The sequence below is a fragment of the Anser brachyrhynchus genome, assembly GCF_964034855.1.
Source record: "Anser brachyrhynchus genome assembly, chromosome: 1".
Lineage (NCBI taxonomy): Eukaryota > Metazoa > Chordata > Aves > Anseriformes > Anatidae > Anser > Anser brachyrhynchus.
The window spans coordinates 146975939-146996269 of NC_137694.1; the positions used below are offsets into that span (position 1 = coordinate 146975939).

The window sequence follows — 20331 nt, forward strand, 5'->3', positions numbered from 1 at the left end:
ACACCTGTTTTTCCACTTCTCTGTAGGCATGTCATCATACGTGAAAGGTGTAAAGAGACCAGCTTTGGGCTCTCAGGTTAGGTCTCATCGTTATTCTTTTGCTGTGCTACGTATTTCATTTGTAAGGGGATCAAAAGTTTTCTTTCTTTTTTTTATCCGCTGGCATTTTAGAGACATTTGACAGGAATATTTGTGAGATAAATGTTCCTCCTGCAGATAGGGATAAATGTAGGTGTGCTTTGGAAATAACTAATAGTGAACATTGTAAAACAGCAGGGAAGGAGTCAGGACAGATGGGTTTGTTTTTCCTTAGGGAATCTAAAATAAACTTGATTTGTCTTCTTTAAATCCTTACACTCAGTAGACGAAAAATATAGGAAGTGATGTTTACTCATGTAATAGAAATATCTTAAAAAGCAGTTTACATCAGCTAAGGAAATTTGGCAGGTCAGGGATTTATTTATGTATGTATGTATGCATCTGGGTTTATGGGAGGGTTGATGCTTCACCGTACTCTCTCTGATAGTAACATAATCTGTTTTGTTTTCATGGATGAATCCAAAATCTGTGTTTGGCATTCTGTGTGTTATGTAAAGAACATTTCTTTCCCAGTTTAGGTCAGAGATTTTCAAAGGCACACACAGCATCTAGGCATTTAATATTCACTCATGCTAATAGAGTTTGACCAGCCACCTCTTTCTTGCTTTTTGACATCTTTCATTTCACTGTTTTTGTTTCAGCTACGCATGTCTAATGCAAAGATGTAGGCAAAACAGGCACCTGTATGTCAGCTCTGCTACTTCTTGTATTCTTGGTGGACTATTGCATTACCCGCTAATTACTGCTGTGGGTTTTTTTTTTTTTTTGGTTATTTGTCACATTTCAGTATGCCCAGCAAGCAGGGTGAGCAGTAGCTCAGACTGGACTGCTGGAAGTCCAGAATCCTGGAACAAATAGCTCCTAAGCACTGGCTGCCAGACTGACATGCTCCAGTCACATCAGAGGCACTAGGTCTGCAGAGTCAATTGATCGTGACCTGTGTGCTAAATGCAACGTGTGCCGTGCACGACAGAATTGCTGTCTACAGGTGGATCGAGTGTGCAGAATCCCCAATATATAGCTATGGGTTTAAATTTATGGTTGAGCATAGAACAACTATCATCAGAATCTTCCTTGCTCTCTGTGGTACATTTGTTGTATACATATAAGTATTAATATGTAAAATTACCATGAAAGTCTGTGCTCTGGCTAGATCTTTCTATCTGCCCTTTTCATAAAGTGTGCAACCTGCAGAGCTACCAAGTTGCTCACAGCCTTTTTTTTTTTTTTTTTCCTATTTTAGTTCAAAAAATAATTTTGGTAGCTGTGGTGCCCAGATTTTGCTTAGCCATCACATCTCCTGGTAGTCTGTTACGGTGATCAGCATTATGCCTGGCTTGAGGGAGCATTTGTTTGGAAATGGACCTTCTTCAGCTGTGAAGCATGTCTCAGGCAGGATGCAAGTGCCTAGCCCTAAGGCCACAGCAGATGTCTCAATTTCTTTTCAGACTCTTCGTCTGAAATGGGTTCGTTTTTCCGGTGCCCTATTTAAACTGTTTAAAAATGAGCAGCAAAAGAGTAGATTGCTTGAAACTCCATCAGAGAGGGTACGTGAAGTTTTGCAAACGTTTGTGTTAGTAATACTGTTTAATAATTAATAATTTTGAGGAAATAGACATTGTGTCTGTAATTAATTGTAAGAATTATTGCTAATAATTAATTGCTGTAATTGATTAAACACTCGTCAGCTGAGGTGGTCAAGGGATGTGTCCTTCACATCACTGTGCTGCTCTGACTGCCTCACCTCCCTAACGTTTGCTGAGAACTACTGCACGTCAAAGGCCTGGACTTAATTGCTATTTGCAGATGTATCAGGTACTTGCTTTACTAAAAACTCACACTTCCTTTATATGACCAAATAGCCTGTGTCATTGTTATTAGGGTGCTAATCATATATTAGCCTACATAATAATATACAGTATTTTCAGGCAGAACCAGAGCTTTCTATCTAGCCGGATGCTGTATCTATATATTTATGGTATAGTTTTTCAGTAGTTCTTATGTATCAGGAATGTAAGAAGCTCTCAAGCCAAACTGGTAAATTAGTTTGCTGCAAATACATCTGTAGCGTCTTAAGAAATAATATGAGCAAAGGCAAGCTAAGAAGTCCACAGGAACTGCTGTTTGCCCTTAAACGTTTTCAGAAAACAAGAGGACAGGCACATTTTAAAGACTGATAAAAGTTGCATGAAATACATGCAGATACTTACTGCAGTTAACATAGTGTCTTGCTGCTCTCCTAGCCACAAGAAGCCAAAGGAGCTCCACGGCCACGTCTCGCTCCCAAATGACCGAGCTTGTTGACTGCAGACACAGCGTAATGCGTGCTGCTGAGCTGGTTGGTTTCTGGCAGTGCCTGAAAGGCTGAATGCCACCTGACAGCTCACAAAGTATTTGGGAGGAAATTCCTATTCCTGCGTACTGAAACTAGCTGACCATCTGTTAGCCTTTCTGCGAGGCTGACACAGCGGCAATGTGACTTGCGCTGATTTTCTGTATGAGCGCTTTGCAGGACTCTTTCCCGGGGGCTGGAACACCTTTCGTTCCTGCTTCTTTTCTGGTATAATCACACACACACACACACAAAAAAAAAAAATCCCAGAAATGCCAGCTCATGTTTTGGCTCAGTTCATGGAAACCTACAATAAGTTCCCGGTGTTTGCCGTATGAGCGTTTTGAACTCATCTTCTCCACGAATTAATCTGAGCATTCATTAGAAATAAAGCAGCACTGCTTTATTGAAAGTCTGAGGCACTTTGTTGATTAGATTAGCACCCACAAATTTATTTCAAACGGCGATGCTGCACTCAGGTCACATGGAAGCTTCCCCCAAAACCCAGCTGGCTGGTGGTCGCCCCTCGCTGCCACCACCTCGCATGGCACCAGCCTGCTCCATTTACATGGATGACGTGAGCCTGGAGAACATCAAACCGGGACAGTAGTGCTGGGCGTTGTTTATTTTTGTGTCAGCAAAACCCAGCTGGGCACCCCAACACCCATTAACCACCCAGGGAGGGGACATGCTGTGTTGTTTCTAGGTGGCCAAAGCCCACCGCCTGATTTTTACAATTAATGCCATATAGCAGCTGTGATGCACAATCAGTCATGCCTATTATAGTGAGATTTTTGTAAACCTGATCTTAAGTTAATGATTTAAAATAGTTTTGGTGCTTGAACAAAGAAGTAGGAATGAGAAAGCCTCTCAAGCCTCATTGATAGCTGTAGATTTTAATTAACAGAAATAAACAAACACCAAAGCGGAAGCAAACAGCTCTCGTGTTAGCAGGAATAGATTAAAAACCTGAAAGAAATGTGATGGCAAAGTTTGCCGTGAGGCTGTGCTGATACACCGTGGGGTGTGAACCAAGTTGTCCACCCCGACGTGCACGGGGACACAGGCAATGACTCTTCTGATGGGAACACAGTTTGGGACGAGGTTTTGTTGACTCATTGTGGGGTGCAGTTGATTTCCTTTTCCTGAGGTGGGGCCTAGCTTTCAAAAGCTGGCAAAACATTGTTTGTAAGATGGATAGAAACCCTCTCCAAATGGTTGTTGGCCGTTTCCCGTTATCATGGCTATCGCTGTGCAGAGAAAGGCAGAGCGGCTTCTCTCTGCACCCGATGTTTGCTGGAAACTGTCCCTTGGTGCCAGAACTGCTGTTACCCTCCTGAAAACTGCAATTCCCTTAATTCTGGCTGGTCCCAGAACGTTTGGAAGTTTGGCTGGAACAATTACCAGCGCATGCTTATTATTTTTCTGTGAACTTTTTATAAGGTCACCCTCCTTCTTTGAGTTATTAAAATGTACAGTCTGCAATTGAAATAAAATGATACAAAAATAGCCCTCTCATATTCTAGTGTTGTATTTCTGTTTCAAATTAAGCACAACATTAGGATTTACAATGCAAAGGGACATGGTTGCCTATTAAAATACAGCTAACAAACAAAGCAGTAAACTACATTTGCTTACAATATTGTTTAATAAACAAAGGTTCAATTTTCTGTGTCCTTACTCTAAAACCCAATAACAGGCTAAATCTTATTTGAACTGAACATGTTGTCTCCAGTTTATTTGTACATTAAGGTTTACTGATAAATTGATGTTTCTGTAACGGTTTTAATGTAAAGAGTACTCCATAAATCATTGTTTTAATAGAAACAAATACAATATTGAAACTAACTTTTTAATAGCAAAACAACCGAACCAAATTATCATGATTTATTAATAAACCCAAATAAACCAGCATCTTCTATACCATCCAATAAATTGCATATTTTTTGTTTAGTTGGAGGTAGTAAATATTGTTTCATCATTATTTTATAATGAGGTTTTGCATTTCTGAAATAACTTTCACCTTTGATATATTAATGAAAGTATCCATTTTAAGGATTGACTCTTATGCGGCATGTTTTATTTTTGCGTTTACTGTCCCCATGTATAGAAAATTACATTACTTTCTGTAAACTTCATTTGTGCCAGATGTAGCAACGTGGTTTACCTGGAGCAGGCTGTGCTTGGCGTGTGAGGGAGCCCTCCCCTGCCCATCACCTGGAGAGGTCCCTCTCCATGCTCCCTCAGAGGTCAGGGTTGCTTCCCAGCCCAAGTGAGCCTGGAGGAATAAAAAGGAGCAAGATGACATAAATGTGTGGCCGCACAGGGCCTCATTCCTCTTCCTTACCTGGAGACTGGGAGGCACCTCTGGAGGCCACATGGTGCAGCCTCTGCTCAAGCTGGGCCACCCCAATCCACTTGCCCAGGACCATCTCCAGGAGGCTTTCAAATATGTCCAAGGAGGGAAGGAGACTCCACAACCTCCCTTGTCAATGGAATCATTGTCACCGTGTTTTTCAAACACACGTGAATCTCACATATACGATAAGCATAATAGCTGAGTCCTAATAAAAGACCACATTCAGTCAATCAATTTTGTTTTATTTCTGTCATACCAATATTTATTCTTCAGTTTCCAGCTCTGCTGTTCTGTTTGACAGATGCTCTGTATGTAACACCCCACTCTCTTTAAATATCAGGAATTTTCTTGTGATTTGTCATGCTACCCAAAGGGTCCAAAAATGGCCTGCCCTCTCTCAGAAATAGGTGAAAGTATAAAAATCATATGTGCCTCCCTATAAGGAATGTAGGAGCCCTTTCATAATTATTTTAAGTTGCTGTTTTCTCAAATAGTCCCTTTATGTTCACTTTTAAAAAGCTTCTAATACATTTTCTAAGAAGTCTGCATAAGGGAAAAATGTTTAATAATTTCCCCCTTAACACAATAACAGTACAATAAAGCTATGTTCAACCTTTATGGAAGTTACTTAGGATTTTTATTTTGGTAAGTGCAATTCAAAAATCCCATTTGTCTTGACTGCACAGCCAGAAACGTTATACTTTCACCAGCCTAGACTAGTGTGTTGTGAAATATGTGAATGATGAAAGACGGGTTTTATGCTCACCGACACACAAAAACTTGTACAGAATTCAGAAACTAACATTACACGTCCTGTTTCTTCTGTACTTAAGCACATAGCATCCCCCATTAATTGAAATTACTGTTTTGTTGTTCACACATGTGTTTCCTGGAACACTTCAGAGTGAGCATGGCTTTCAGCCTAACATTTACAGATGTGCTGTGTGTGGAGGGAAAGAGATACATGCTTAACACTGTTAAACCTTAACAAAAGCTGCTAATGCCTGAAAGGAGAGATTCAGCGAAGACCGTGGACGGGCAGCAGGATCCTAAAAGTTCTCACCATAGCCATAAATGAGCAAAAAGATGGGTCTTAAAGGTCATGAAAGCAGATAGCAAAATGTCCAGAGAAAGTAACCAGTGCAATTAAAGATGCCTGGAGCTGATGGCCTTCCCTCCAGCAGCTGTCTCAGACGGCTGGCGATGCTGCCAGGGATGCTGAAGTCAGGGTGACAGAGGGGTGACTGATCCCTCATGGTGGCATAACCTGTGCTCCACATCATCCCAGCACAGCGTCATCCCAGGTGGCAGAGGGGGTTGCAAGCTTAAGTTTCTAGGCTGCTGAAATGCCAGGGAAAACCCATGAGACCATAGGTACGGTTCCAATACATGCATGTAGCAAACATGTAGTTGCATTTCTGTCACTGTAGGTTCCTTACAAGTATTTTGTAAAAGTAAATTATGGAAGATCTCACTTTTTTCAAATCACTACAGAAAGAAGACCCTTTGTAACATTTACAGGCTTATCCACAGCTTTTTTTTAAGAAAACAGGACAACAAAATTATTATTTTTATTAAAGAGTTTTGTTTTAATAAAAACAAAAACAAAAACATGAAGACCAAAACTATTTGCCAAATTGAACACAAACTCTTCTTGTTGAAAATTTAGCCTCGTATACTTTAGTAACTTTAAAGACCATTTATGAATTATTGCTTGTTACTTTAGATGAATATAGTTTGCCAGAGTGAGAAGTCTTTTTCCTTTGTTGAGGTGCTGTGTTATTCCTCTTGAAGTTAGCCTACATCTTGCATCCTCATGATTTCTACAGGAAGTCTGGAGTGCTGCCTGTAGTACTACTCATGCTCTTTTTTTCTTTAGTTTAGTGCATCAGGATGCTGGTGATTACTTCTGCTTTTTGTATGAAGGTGCGCTATGGCAAGGACTTAGTCACCCAGCTTAACACAGCCAACACAGCCAAGTTTCAGTGTGATGCAGATATTTAGTTGTTTTTAAACAATATAATTTCATTGTAATAATTGTTGACAGGGAAAGGAAATCTGTGTCTTTGATATTTGGGTGCTTGTGGGTTTTAATGCTGTGAAGCAAAACAAATGGTTTGTATTCTTCTGGCACTCTGGAATTGAGTTTGAAGATTTGGACACCAGGGAAGGGCATATCCTTGCCTTTTTACCTCCGTAGTAGGAGTGAAGTTTTTAATTTTTTTATTAGTGTAGGACTTCTAATTTCCAAACTCAGCAGCTCTTTAACAGTGTTCAGTTACCCTATGAGACCCACATTTCTGATTTACAGCTTTTTTCAGTGGCATTAATACATCAACAGGGCCTAGCAAAGCTATCTAGCGAGGGTGAGACACTATCTTTGTACCTGCTACTCTCGTAGTACAAATAGTTTATGATGTCTGTTGTAGGTCACCTGAAAATGAAAAGCTTTTGAGAAATGTTGAGATGTCTGTTCCCTTCTATTTTGCCCTGCACACAAATCACCTACCATAAGATAAAACTGGAGTCTGAGGAATCATAATTTAATCCTCTCTCAAGCTGGCAATCTGCTACAGCAGTTCTTTGTATGGCTCTTGAAGGAGCCTACTGACCTTTTCCCAATGACACAAGAAAACAAAAAGCAGCCAGCCACGATGCCTTTGGAGCTGCTTCAGCTCTGAGGTCAATTAATTGTCACTTAGGATGATACATCTGAGCTCCCCATTAGTTTCTCATTCTGCAGAGGACTCAAGGCTAACACTGAAGCAAAGATGGAGGGCAGTACCATGCACTCAGCTTTACAAGCAGAGTTTCCTATTGATTTCGAGTACCTCTGTGCTTCTACCTTGATGGTGAAAAACCTTTGCAAGAGCCTGGGCACAGAGCCATTTGGACAAGTGGCCACCTGCTGTCCAGAGCTGCCAGCCAGGTGCCAGGCTGCCAGTTGTTAATTCAGGATCCTGCTGAAGAGCGGGCATTTACCTGCTTCTTTTCTTAGCAAGGGTTGAAAAACTCAGAAAGCAACTATCCAGCCCAAGCTAGGTGGTTCTCAGGGATTTCTTGATGCAGGCGAATGCCTGAAGGTAGTAGAAAAGCTCCTATTGAAGACACTGTGTCATAGTAAGTAGATTTTTTAACTGTTTATTTTCCACGAGAGGAAAAGCATTTATTAGCTCTGTAGGGCAAATGGGTGAACCTGCTCTGTTCAATAGTTAATCTCCCCGGTTTGTCCCTAGGTCCTGTCCCTGGACAGACAGTGGCTGCTGCATATGCACTGTTCTCCTTCCAAACCTCCTTTTTGAGTGTCCCAGCCGAGCAAAAAGACAAGTGTGGCTGAGGGACAGTCAGCCCCGGAGGCGGTTGCCCATGGGCAGCTGTGTGGTGGGCTCCCTCCCACCTGCATGGTGCCATGAGGTCTCCTTCCCTGCAGCTCCAGGTTGCATATTTCTGTCTTTCGTGATCAATGCTGTGGGGAAAAACATGCATTACTGCCATTTCAAAGCCTCCATCCATGCAGTTTTATTAGGGAGGACTTGAATTTGGAAAGATGGGATGCAGCATCCAGACAGCTGTGTCTCCTGAAGGTTTAGCCTCCTCAGTTCCTACTCTGCAGAAGGGCCCCCAGAGAAGTTTTAATCTGGCTTTGCTGTTCAATTTCTGGGCAATGCTGTGCCATTGACATCTGAGAAACAGCCCTGACATAGTTTCAGTGCCAAATGTTAACTTTATTTCTGAGGCTATATTGAATCCTAGCAGCTTTCTAACCACTGTAATTTCAAGTATTTCTAATGTCTTCATATCACAGCATATATATATTGAAGAGACAAGCCTCAGTTTTACGAGATACAGAAAAACGGAGAAGGATTTAGTAGCCATCTGCCTGCCTGAAGTAAATCAGTTATTTTTAACATTGTTTTGGAGTAGATGCTGAATATGTAATACAGAAGAGTAGTGCCATGGTGATTCACTGGAGTGTGACTTACAAAAGACGTCGCGGAGGAATTTACAGCTTGTCCTCTACAGCTCTGCTGCAGTGGGTACTTCAGCCTGGGGAGGCTGCCAGAGACCAGCAGCGGCAGCAGATCAGCCATCCTCTGGACTTCCCTCTCCCTTTTTCTCCTCCCCAGAGGCAGGCAGCTCAGCCAGCTCTCCCTGCCACGGAAATGTTTCCAGGCTTTGCTTCAACGCAGTTGTCTCCTTCCTCGGTTGGGCCCTGGGAACGTGTTTGGTTTCTGGGCAGGAGAGGCAGCGGGTGGACGGGGAAGGAGAAAGGAGCATTTGCAGCTGCTGCTGCAGGCCTCAAGGGTGGGCTAGCCTGGGAAGAGCCAGAAGGAAAATGAGAGTATTTGTCTTCTGCTTCACTAGCTAGTGAGTGGCTCACTGAGGAGCTCTGCCAGATGCATCTATTTTTCCTTCTGCTTCCAGAGGTGCTGGGGGCACTCAATTGTTTGGCTTGAGAAGGGAGAGAAAAAACAGCCCCTTGTCACCACAGGCAAGGCCGCACCTCCAGGGACGCCACCCATTAGGCAGGAGGTGGTGCTTGCATCCTGTCAGCCAACACTAGAAAAACCATCTCTGGCTGTGAGACTTCTTCAGGTCGCACATGGACGCCACTGGTCCAAGTGGCAATGCCAGTGATGGAAAATGATCTTTTGAGACCTTTGGCCAGAGCTAAGCTTCATTCCTGAAAAGTCTGTCAAAATGAAAGATGGGAAATATTTTATTTAAAAAGAAATTAAAAGTGGTGAAAGAGAGCGCTTGGAGGTCTCTGAAATACTTAGCTATTTAATACATATCAAATATTTATCAGATTATTTTCTAAATTCAAGTGAAGGTTGTGAATCCTCCTAATGATTCTGAAACTGCATTGTTTGACAAATAAACACTTTCATCCAAAAACTTGGTTTGGCCATATTGTTATCACTGCACTCCATTTGCACTGCTAACAGAAGCATACCATTCACTAATCCTGATGCTTGCACGCTGCCATTTCACAGGGTGGCAGCGCAGCTTGAGAGGGTAGCATAAGTGCAGATAATTCAAGTTAAGTCTGCAGCAAAGGCAGAGCTGCAGGAAGCCAGATCCAGGCCAGAGCTGTGCAAAAATTGCTGTCCTACTGGCTTGTTATTCTCCAGAAATACACTTTTAGGGCATCTGAATCTGCTTGCTGAATCATTTTGGCTAAGCATAAAACAAAAGTAATAACTCGGGATAGTTATAAACGTTTCTTTTTGGCATTTTCAACACAAAGTGCATGTAAATGTCATTCCAAGCTTCCATTTGATTCAGAATGAGAAGGAGCAGACGATGTTTTAAACTGAAGAAAAGGTTTTCATCTAACCTCCAAATAAATAAGCGTATCTGGAAGACTCCCATGCTTGGTCCCTGGTTGGGTCCTCCTGAAGGATGACCCCCTCCATGCCATAGAGGCTGCTGCTCCACTGGGAGGGCTTGTGGCTCCTCTGTGTCATTATTGTCACCATGGGCCCTCTGAAGATAGTGTGACACTGGGGAGGCTGCGACCACCGTGCCTTTATTGGGGTGAGCATGTCCAAAATAGACGTGTGGAGGAGATATCGCTTGTGGGCCCTAGGGGAAGGATGAAAGAAGACATAAACCACCAGCTGAAACGAAGTCTGTTTTCAGCTACCACATTATGCAAAGGGAGCTTTCAGGTTCTCCTGGAGGCACAAGTCTTGACAGTGCCCGTAAGACCGGGGCAGAGCTCTGTGTGTGTGTGGATGAGACCCATGTGCCCCAGCAGAGGTGGTTTGCAAGGGTTCCACCATGAAAGTTGTCTAATAATATCCTAAGTTGGGAAAGGCCCATGAAGGTCATCGAGTCCAACTCCTGAAGGAATTCTCAGGACAAACCCCAACTTCGAAACCCTCTCCTCTCTCCACAGCAAAGTCTGGCAGCCAGAAAGTCATCCAGCATCTTTTCTTTTTTCAAAGTGAGAAACAAATAGGCATTGCCTGTCAGCCACCCAAGGACTTTCCCCAAGCAGAGAAATCTTGTCCGTCACAGGGAGCAGTGCAGGTTCTCTCCCTGACTGTGACCGCGTCCATGAATCACATTTTTATAAGCCATGTTCCTTCACTAATGTCATTCTTCTTGCAGATGCTGCTCCATGTTTTCCTCCATATGGTTCAGCCAGGCATTAGCACAGAGAAGAGTCAGAAAATGTGGCTGTTCTTGCTCAGAAATGTCCATTTTTGAGTAATAGCGCAACTGATCAACTTTGGAGAGAAATGGCACATTTAAAATTCAAATGAGAATGGAGATGACAGGGGCTTACTTTTTTGGTGCCACACCACTATGAAATTTTGGTGGTGTTTGTCCAAATGTGGCCGTAATTCAAGGAAACAGATGGGAACTGCAGTTATTGAAGGAGTGTCTCCAGCTGGAGAAACTGCTACTGATGACTGACTGGTCTCCATGTGCCCTCAAGCTGCAGGCAGGTAGAAGTCTTTACCTGCAGACCTTTTTCTTGGGAGTAAGGAAATTTTCTAGGGAGCTTAACAATTTTCCCCCAGTGTCTATGTTAGGCATAATGGGAATGCCATGGTAACAGGTTTCCCTTGCAAGTAGTAAGTATTATTGTGATCGTGGCTCCTATACAGGATTGAAATAAAGCTGATCCAAATGCTGTGATTTTGAAATTAATTTACTAAATTAAAGATAAATCTTCTCTGGCATATATCTTATAGTTATCTCTCCTCGGGCTATTGTGTCCTTCTACAGATTTTTATAAAAGTAATTTAAAAGACAGGACATGGAACAAATAACTCTAAACAGAAAAAAGAATGATAAACATAACTGTTTATAGTTTGCCATCTACAGAAGGACAAGATTTAAGAATTCTGGAAAAGATACCAGAGGTTGGTACAAGAAAATGAAGACCCAACCTTGCTCTAATCCTTAGCTATGGTAGATCTCTTTCAGTTTGAGAAAATAGACAATAAAGGCTCTTCACAGATAAGAAAAGCTTATTTGAAAACAAACAAAGAAAAAAAACCAAAACCACAAAACATACAAATCCTGGACATTGAAGAATTTTAATTATTCTGATAATGACTGAAATAATAACTGACAAAAAATGAAAGGAGATTTATTTTCTGTAGAAATAATGCAGAACTGCTTTCTTACGTAATTTGAATAAAAATCCCGCACAGGCTAGCTGAGACATCATTCTTAAACATAACGTTACTGCAGTTGTTAATGACTCTTTGCAGTTCTGGCACAAAATTCTCACTCTCATTCAGGGCTATCGAGCTGTTTTACCCACCTTAATTCTTCCCACGGAGTTGTGGATATAGGCTTGTCTGTTTTGTAGTTGGAGCAGAGACACGATGACACTGGATTATACAGTGACAGCACTGGGAACTTGAAGCCAGGCTTGGAAATTTGTGTTGTGTTTCAATATGAGCAGCAAATGGGTTGCCCTGTAAGATATGAAACTGGACAAGATACAGATGTTTTTATCCTCGAAATCTTTGTAAGGAAGTATTATTAACACAATAGCTGTGTGTTTGTTTTTTTATGGATTTTTCCACATAAGGAACTGAGGCCCAGACAGGCTTTTGCACAGCCTGAAAGTTGGCTTGCTGTGCTAACCAATACGTCCTCCCTGGAGGAAAGGATTTTACAGCTGCTTTGTAGGATTTGGTATTGTTAAAGTTTCAATGTTAGCGACAAAGGAGTACTAGAAGAGGTCAAGTAAGAAAGGCAATTCAGCCCTGAGTTGCTGAGGGGTTCCCAATAAGCACTGAGGAGCAATGCTTCAATGCTTACTTAACATGAATCAGTAAGTATGGTAGGAACTACTAGCTGGAAAATGTACTTCAAATTACTGAATGTCTTTCTCACTGGCAGACTAAACAAAGGAGTCTTTTAATTCCTGGACTCACTGGAATAAGATAAAAGCAAGCCAGGACAAACCCTGGGCCCTGAGGCCAGGTGCCATGGGTTGGTTTGCATCTGCATCGCCTGGGGCTAGCTCCCTCTGGAGCAGGCTAGGCACATCCACCTTATGCACTTAACCCTCAGTCTCCTCTGGGCCCTATAGGATGCTCCAGTAGCCTTAAGGTATAATTATTAATTTTGTATGCTTTTTGTTTTCTATTCAGAGTTTGTTGCCATCATCAGATGGGTGTTTTAACTCCATGAGGCTGAACATGCATGTTACATGCCCGTACCACCGACACATACCTTAGCTACCCTCTCTCACCGTTGGTCTGCATTTCATTGTGATTTGAGAAAGGAAACGTCTGGAAGGCTGCCATGTGCCACACAGGATCATCCTGGTGGGCTGTTTCAAGGTGGCATGGAAGGCAATGTAAGGTCTGACCTCTCTGCCCTCCTGCTTCCACACATCACCCAAGTTAGTCTTCAAGGTCAGAGAGGTTGCAAGATGCTAGAAATAAAATTTCTGATGGAATGTGAGTTATTTGTGCATTTGTATACAGCTCTTAAATTTATACTTGCTCTTTTTTGGCCTGGGATGCAATGCAATGGGAAGGGATAATGTCCAGTAAGGGATAATGTCCAATAATGACTTTTGTGATATTCTCTTCACATACCAAAAGACCAGAAGTAAAGCAAAAATACTACTTTAAGAATAAGAAAAAAAAATATATGTTGGTTTGTAGGGATTAATAAATGATGGTAAACGTTCTTAAGGCAGATTTGTAGTAGGCAGATGGTAAGAGACAGTTTTTGTCACTCAGAATGATAGTGGTTAATTGAACACAAAAGATAAGGAAATAACAGATGTATTCATCAGTTAATTTGCTTTTCTATTCAAAGGCAAGAAAAATGATAGTGACTTTAAGTAGGAGTTGTGTCCCTAGTATAATAGGAAAGCACTTATTCTGAAGACAGCAAGGATACAGGGAGGTACTGAAGACATCCCTATGAGGATGACAGAAAGCAGTAAGACATTTGTCTGTTGAAGTTTTCCGTGTTAGTTTTTCTATTATGGAGAGTCAGATCTCTGTTGATGTAAGTATGAAATGTGTTTTTTAATTATGTTTGAATAAAATAACAAACTGTGATCTCAAAGCCATCTGTAAATGAAAAACCTGGTGGCTGAGCAGCAGAATGAGGACTGTGAATAGAGTATCATAAAAATTTGGTGTGTAAGAACCACTTGCAAATCTAGTCTCTGAAAAAATGCAGTAACCACTTTCTATATTACTAGGCCTTACCTTGAGCACAGTATCATTGAGGATCCTCATTTGCTTCTTCGTCCTTATGTTTACTGAGAAAAATAGTTTTTTTTTGCAGGATCTGTCATGAGTGAATTCTCCCAGAAGGGAGCTCTCTTTAGTATAGTCAGGTGTGTTATTACCCTGATGTGATATCTCATGCTTCATTGAACGTGTCCCTTGAGCTCCCTTTGTTTAACATTCCTGTCATTCCCTCTCCTGCCTTCCTTGGCTCTGCTGTGATGCAGTTAGTGTCACATATGCACAAGTGTGGAAGGAGATGAGACTTTCACACAATCAATTGTGAGGCTAATGAAAAAGGATGTGTCGTATTTGTTTAGCTTCTTCCTCTGACCTAGATTTTATACTCTAACACCCTTCCACCCCCCCACCCCCCCCACCAGTTTTGGTTTGTTGCACTTATTCCTGGAAATATGCTGTGATGATCTGTGTTACGAGGGAGTGCTCGTCCTTCCAAATTTTAAGTCAGAGCTTGGTTTCTGCACTGATCCTGATTTCTCAGTCTCTACCCTTCTCTCCACTTAAATGCACCAAAATTAAGTAATTAACATGAGATTTCACACACCATAACTTTTCATAATACAGAATTGTTTTTTTTCTGGAACAAGTGGGTGAATTGTGTAGATGGTTAAGAGGTACTTAGAAAAGTTCAAAAGATTTTGTTTTTCAGAAAAATTTGTGCATTTTTTTTTCTTACAGATGCGAAGTAGAGATTTATGTATAAAATACAAAAGTCTTACTTCCAGATATTCTTAGTAGGCAGAAGTCCTCTCCGTAAGCTTGGAGAGCATACACACAGTTGATATGTAGGTCTTCAAATATGTAAGGTATAAGAATGCATCCAAAACCTGTGTGCACATGGTCCCTTTGTGAATATAGAATCATACAATGGCTTGGGTTGGAAAGGACCTTTTAAGATCATCAATTCCAACCCCACTGCCATGGCCAGGGATGCCACCCACTCATCCAACCTGATCTTTCAACAACTTATCTGGGCAACCAGTCCCAGTGCCTCACCACCCTCATAGTAAAGAATTACCTCCTAACCTCTAATCTAATTCTCTGCTCTTTTAGTTTAAAACCATTCCCCCCTGTCCTATCATCATCTGCCTGAGCAGAAAGTTGTACTCCTTTTTTATAAGCCCCCTTTAAGTATTGAAATAAGGTCTCCCTGGAGCCTTCTCTTCTTTAGGCTGAACATCCCCATCTCTCTTACCCTTTCATACAGGAGAATGATGTGCATAGCTGTTAGAGACAGTACCTTCGTTAAGTGAAGGATGTTATTGCAGACCTTTCCTCATTTAGGCTTGTAACTTTAACTGCAAAAGAGCTGTAAACAACTCATATCGCACTGCAAGTTCCTGTGAGTAGAATAACATAGAATTCTGCGTCTTTTAACATAATTTCTTGCTTCTGAACAAAATACGTTCATTTGCAGCATTTCAACACATGCTTTGGAAAATATACGTTTCACGAATGCTGAGAGGCAATGATATCTAGGCATAACTTGCAAAAGTCTTGCTCTATGTGTTGCAAGCATCTGCAAAGCTTTATGTTATTGCATCCCCTCCCCGAAATGAGCATTGAAGACTGTATATATTCATGGTTAATGTTAAATAAACTGTGCTGGAAAGCAGCTTTTAGAGTCAGCGCTGGAGTTTGATATAGAGCTGCTGTAGCTCTGCTGGTAGCTCCAGGTTGTTTCTAATACACCATTCACTATACTCTTAACCACAGTAGGAGCTGGTGACACAGGACACTGAATAGCTTTAAGTCTGTGCCAAAAGCAACCAGAAAATTGGAGCTAATTACATCATCATGTGAAAGGGTTACTGGAAAAGTGTTAAGGTTTTTTGATAGAGTAAATTCTGCAACTTTGAAGGAATTTAATTTTAGCTTCATTTGGGGAATTCTAGGCTTTCCAACATTTGTCATATTTTCTTGGTGTTATATAAGGTGTTTTTCCCTTCTGAAATGTATGATTGAATTATCAATGAGAATTTCAGTTTAATTAAGCTTTTCCCTGCAACTTTTTCTTTGATGTGTGTAAATATATTCTGTATAGTGCCAGCTTTTTTTTTTCCATACAGATTTTGAAATACTTTAAAAGCAAGATGGGGATGCTTCTAATTGAAACATTAGCTCTGTATCTCCAAAGTATGGTGCTTCCTAATTATTTATTACTTCACCCTTGAGAACTATCAAAGTGGCACTGAAATTTCAGCATATATTTGGATTTTGCAAAATGTTGGGAAGCTATTTGCAAGATTTGTTCAGCAATCAGAGCCCTTTAGAATGACTGCTGAATTTGCCTTTACAGTATATGAAGCGCACAATGATGTTAAATTGTCATTATTAAAAAATAGCAAGTAAAAATGTGGCAGAAGCAGCTATGTACAGTGTTTCATCTCTGCAGACTCGGAATCTTAAATGCATCTCACATCTGCAGCTCATTATGACCTGAAATGGGACAGAGCCTGGTGCATCTGTGAAAACAATGTCTGGTGACTGCTGTGGCAAGTGGACGTGGCTGGTACCCAGTGCCAGTAAGCCTTTATGCTCCATTTTTACGTTCCACACCGCCTCCTGACAGCTGGCACGAGAGGTCATCATCATCTTTTCAGCACTTTGTCTTCATTTGCGCTGAAAGCAGTGAGTAGCCTCATTTGTCTGGAAGAGAGGGTTTCCAGGGGTGGACGGTTGTGTCACCCACGCTCCCCCTGGGGCACGAGGGCCTTGCTGGCGGCTTCACAGCACCTGCAGCGTGGAGTTGTGGGCATGTAGCTGCGGGGCTGGTGGTCCAGGATCCCTCTCATGGGGCTTCCCACCGGTGTTGTGGCCAGGGCTGCCGTGAAGGTGGGTGTCAGGCTGTGGAAAATCCCTCTGCAACACGTGAGGATGGAGGGGCTCAATGGGGGATTATAGTTCTCAAACTCAGATGAAAGTTCATAGGGATGGAAAGAGGTACATTTTTCTCATACAAATGTATGTGTGGTCACAAAACCCAGATCTCTCTTCTCTTTAGCATGGCACACGTCAAAGGACTGCCTATAGGACACAGGTTTTTGCTTCAACCTGTTGCTGCCAGAATTATTTAGGAGTTGGCAGTACAGGCAGAGTCAAACCGAGCTCACCTCTGCGTGCATCAGGGAGCATGAAATATTTAACCAGGAAAGTTAATGGCTAAACAGAAGAACAACAAAAAAACCAACAAATTGGCTTGGATGAGTTTGACTCGGCTTGCAGAGAGAGGTGGGGGTAAAGGAGAGGAGGTTTGGGTTGTTTTGCAGGGATGCTGCCAGGCAGGGAGCAGGTGGCTGTGCTTGCAGCAGCTCACTTTCGGTGAGCACGATGCACGCAATTACAAAAGTAAAGAGGTGTCGGTGAACGAATGCGTTTGGCAAACTGTTTGCGCTTAATCTGTGCCGATTTGAGGAGTCTCCAGTGGTTTTCTTTGTCCCTTGGGAAAAAGTAGGGAGGGGGGGCAGAAAAAGTGTCGGGTTGCTATGACGACAACGCGGGGCTGGAGATAGAAGAGGCTTATCCTATTTTCATTTTTGAAAATCTGTATGAAACGACGCAGGTAATTACACGTGTAGCGATGTGCCGTGCCGCACAGCGGCTCCTTTCCGGGATGTGTGTGTCACAGAACATTATGCCGAGTCCCTTTTAGAGCAGGCACACAAACGTACTGACACCTCGGCGCGAAGACTGCCGGGGAAATTGCACCAGCAGGAATGAAAGAGGGCGTGACAGCAGCACTGCTCGCCTTTAAGGAACAGAATAAGATTCAATTAGCAAGTTGCCAGTGGAAACCTGTGTATAATTATAGCTCTATTATGCTGTCCGTGTTGTTTTCCCATAGAAAATACAGTTTTTAATTAACTTGTGGATTTGGCTCTGACACCTACGCGTACCCTGTCAGGAACAAGCCTGGTGTTTTCCCAGTCACGGCTGGCACTTTATAAAAAATAAGGGTGCTGCTAGCACCCTGCAGACCTGCCCTCGAGCAGGATGCTCTGGGCAAGGCTCATCCCAGGCCGGGGGGAAGCAGGTGTAGCTCTTCCCCTGTGTGTTGTGTTTTGCAGAAAAGAAATCAAAACTAGAAGCGCTTCCCTCAGGGGAATGTTATCCTTCCTGGAACAGGAAGGCCAGCAGAGGCAGTGGGGGGGAGGCTGGGTGGGACAGCCTGTGCTTCTGGGCAAGGAGTGGGGTTGAGGAGACTCTCTTGTGCTCAGAGGCACCGTGTCCTCCATGTGGTCCATGGGATGCTTGGTACATCCATCAGGAGAAGGAGGAGTACAAAGTCCAGCCAACATCCTGAACAGGATGGGAAGGCAACAGATTCTGCATCTTGAGGAGGGGTAGGGAGGAAGGCTCTTTGCCAAGATGCCCACTTATTAAATCTTTTGGTTTTTCTCCTCCCACCTGTTTGCCTGCCGTATTTCTCAAAGGCAATCCGGAATTACTCGAGGGAAGTAAGAATATTTAAGATGTGGTAAACATGCTGCATTTAAAATGCAGATGTCTTATAGATGCATATACCAAGCACCAGTGTTGCTTTTCTTCTGGTGTCATTTTCTTGAGAGTAGTTCAGATGTTGAGTGTAATACAAAAACGGGAGAAGTTTTCCCACAGAAATACATTTCTCTGGGTAGCTTGTTTCTACTGCAGATCTGTACAGCTGCTCAGGGAGCAGGTCTACAATGAGGGACCTTCTGAAAGCAATCCTTCCCAGCATCGTGTTCTACTAGCTTCTCCAGACAGCAGTATGGGGGTTTCCCAAGCTGGGTGCTGTGTCTAGGTCACCAGTTTGGTGGTCAGTAATGGATTTATCTCTGAGAAGCTTTTTGCGATCTCTTTTTGATCCCGTACATTTTTGGCCAGTACCACATCCTGCAGCATCCAGATTCACAATTATACTTACATTTAACGTGAAAAGATAATCCTTTCATTTATTTCAGGCCTGTTGACTGAAAGTTTTTCACCAAATGCACCCTAGTTCTTGTGCAATAAGCAACTGTGAGTAGTCATTAGGTAACCAATTTCTCCTTACAATACATGATGTTACCCAGTTCTTTAGTCAACTCTATTCTGTATGCTGCCCAGTCTGAGTCTGTTCTATTTTCTCACATTGAGAACTCTCCAAACCTTTGCCTGTCCTTGTCCTCAGCTCTTTTCTTGTCCTACTGTGTCCTGTGATTACTTAGCAGCTCCGTAAACTCCTAGTCGCTACCTAGAAATCAATGGCTCCATGGAGTGATTTGAATTGTGCAACCCTTAGACTGCATTTAAAGTCAAGTCAGAGGAAGCATATTTATTTATGTATATGCACTTTGAAACAGTGAGTTGAGAGTTAACAGATAGATAATAAATAATACTCTAAAAATAGTTGCTAAAACACTTCCTCAACTGTCTTTGTGTGGCCATTACACTATAGAAGTGTGACAATCATAGCAACCCGTGGGTATAAAAAGCTGATGGATAATTTATCTGTGTTGAATATTTCTCCACCTGGAATGCATTGTTTGCTTCATTTAAGATGTTCTCACCATGTGTCTTTGAGTTGTTGGTGTTATTATGTCATCATCTCTCTGTGAAAGAGATTAGGCAACTCGTAAACAATAACACAAAAGCCAAACTGTGACCACACAGACGGCCAGGAGGACATCTCTGTCTCCATGCAGGCTTACAAATGCTTCATTTATTTATTTTTTTTCAGTAAGAACCATAGTAATAGAAAAGAAAATAAGAACTGGAGGACCTGCCCTATGAGGAAAGACTGAAAGAGTGAGACCTTTTTGATGTGGAGAAGAGAAGGCTCTGGGGGGACCTCATCACAGTATTCCAGTACCTAAAGGGCATCTACAATGAGGACAGAAGCTCTCTTCACGAGGAGCCACATGGAGAAGACAAGGGACAATGGGTATAAGCTGCACCAGGAGAGGTTTCCCCTTGATACACAAAATAATTTTTTTACAAGAACAATCAATCACTGGAACCTCCCCAGGGATGTGGTAGAAGCCCCATCCCTGGAGGTTTTCAAGATACAATTGGACAGGGTGCTCCATAATCTCATCTAGGCTCCCTTTTCCCATGAAAGGTTGGATCTGACGATCTTTTGAAGTCCCTTCCAACCTAGGCTGTTCTGTGATTCTGTGATTTTATGGAAATGTGAAATACACACCATTCTAGGCAGCCAAAAGTTATACTGTGGTTACTGGATTTCCCTAAAGACTCACAAGCTTGAACCTTGAATGAGCAGCCAGGACGGTTTCATGATGGAAATGGACACATACGCTGGTATAACA

General features: G+C 42.2%; 1 protein-coding gene across 3 annotated transcripts in view; it reads left to right on the top strand.

The window, feature by feature from the left end:
* SH3RF3 (SH3 domain containing ring finger 3) overlaps positions 1-20331 on the top strand; it is a 237620-nt gene that overhangs the window by 30238 nt on the left and 187051 nt on the right. Inside the window, exon 1 of one of the 3 annotated variants that reach the window (XM_080583372.1) lies at positions 4585-16672. The exons of the other annotated variants lie outside the window; for them this stretch is intronic. Within the exon in view, the coding sequence (XP_080439498.1) occupies positions 16577-16672 (96 nt within the window). The 5' untranslated portion in view covers positions 4585-16576. Of the gene's footprint in view, positions 1-4584; positions 16673-20331 lie in introns of those variants that run through there. 3 annotated transcript variants of the gene reach the window in all.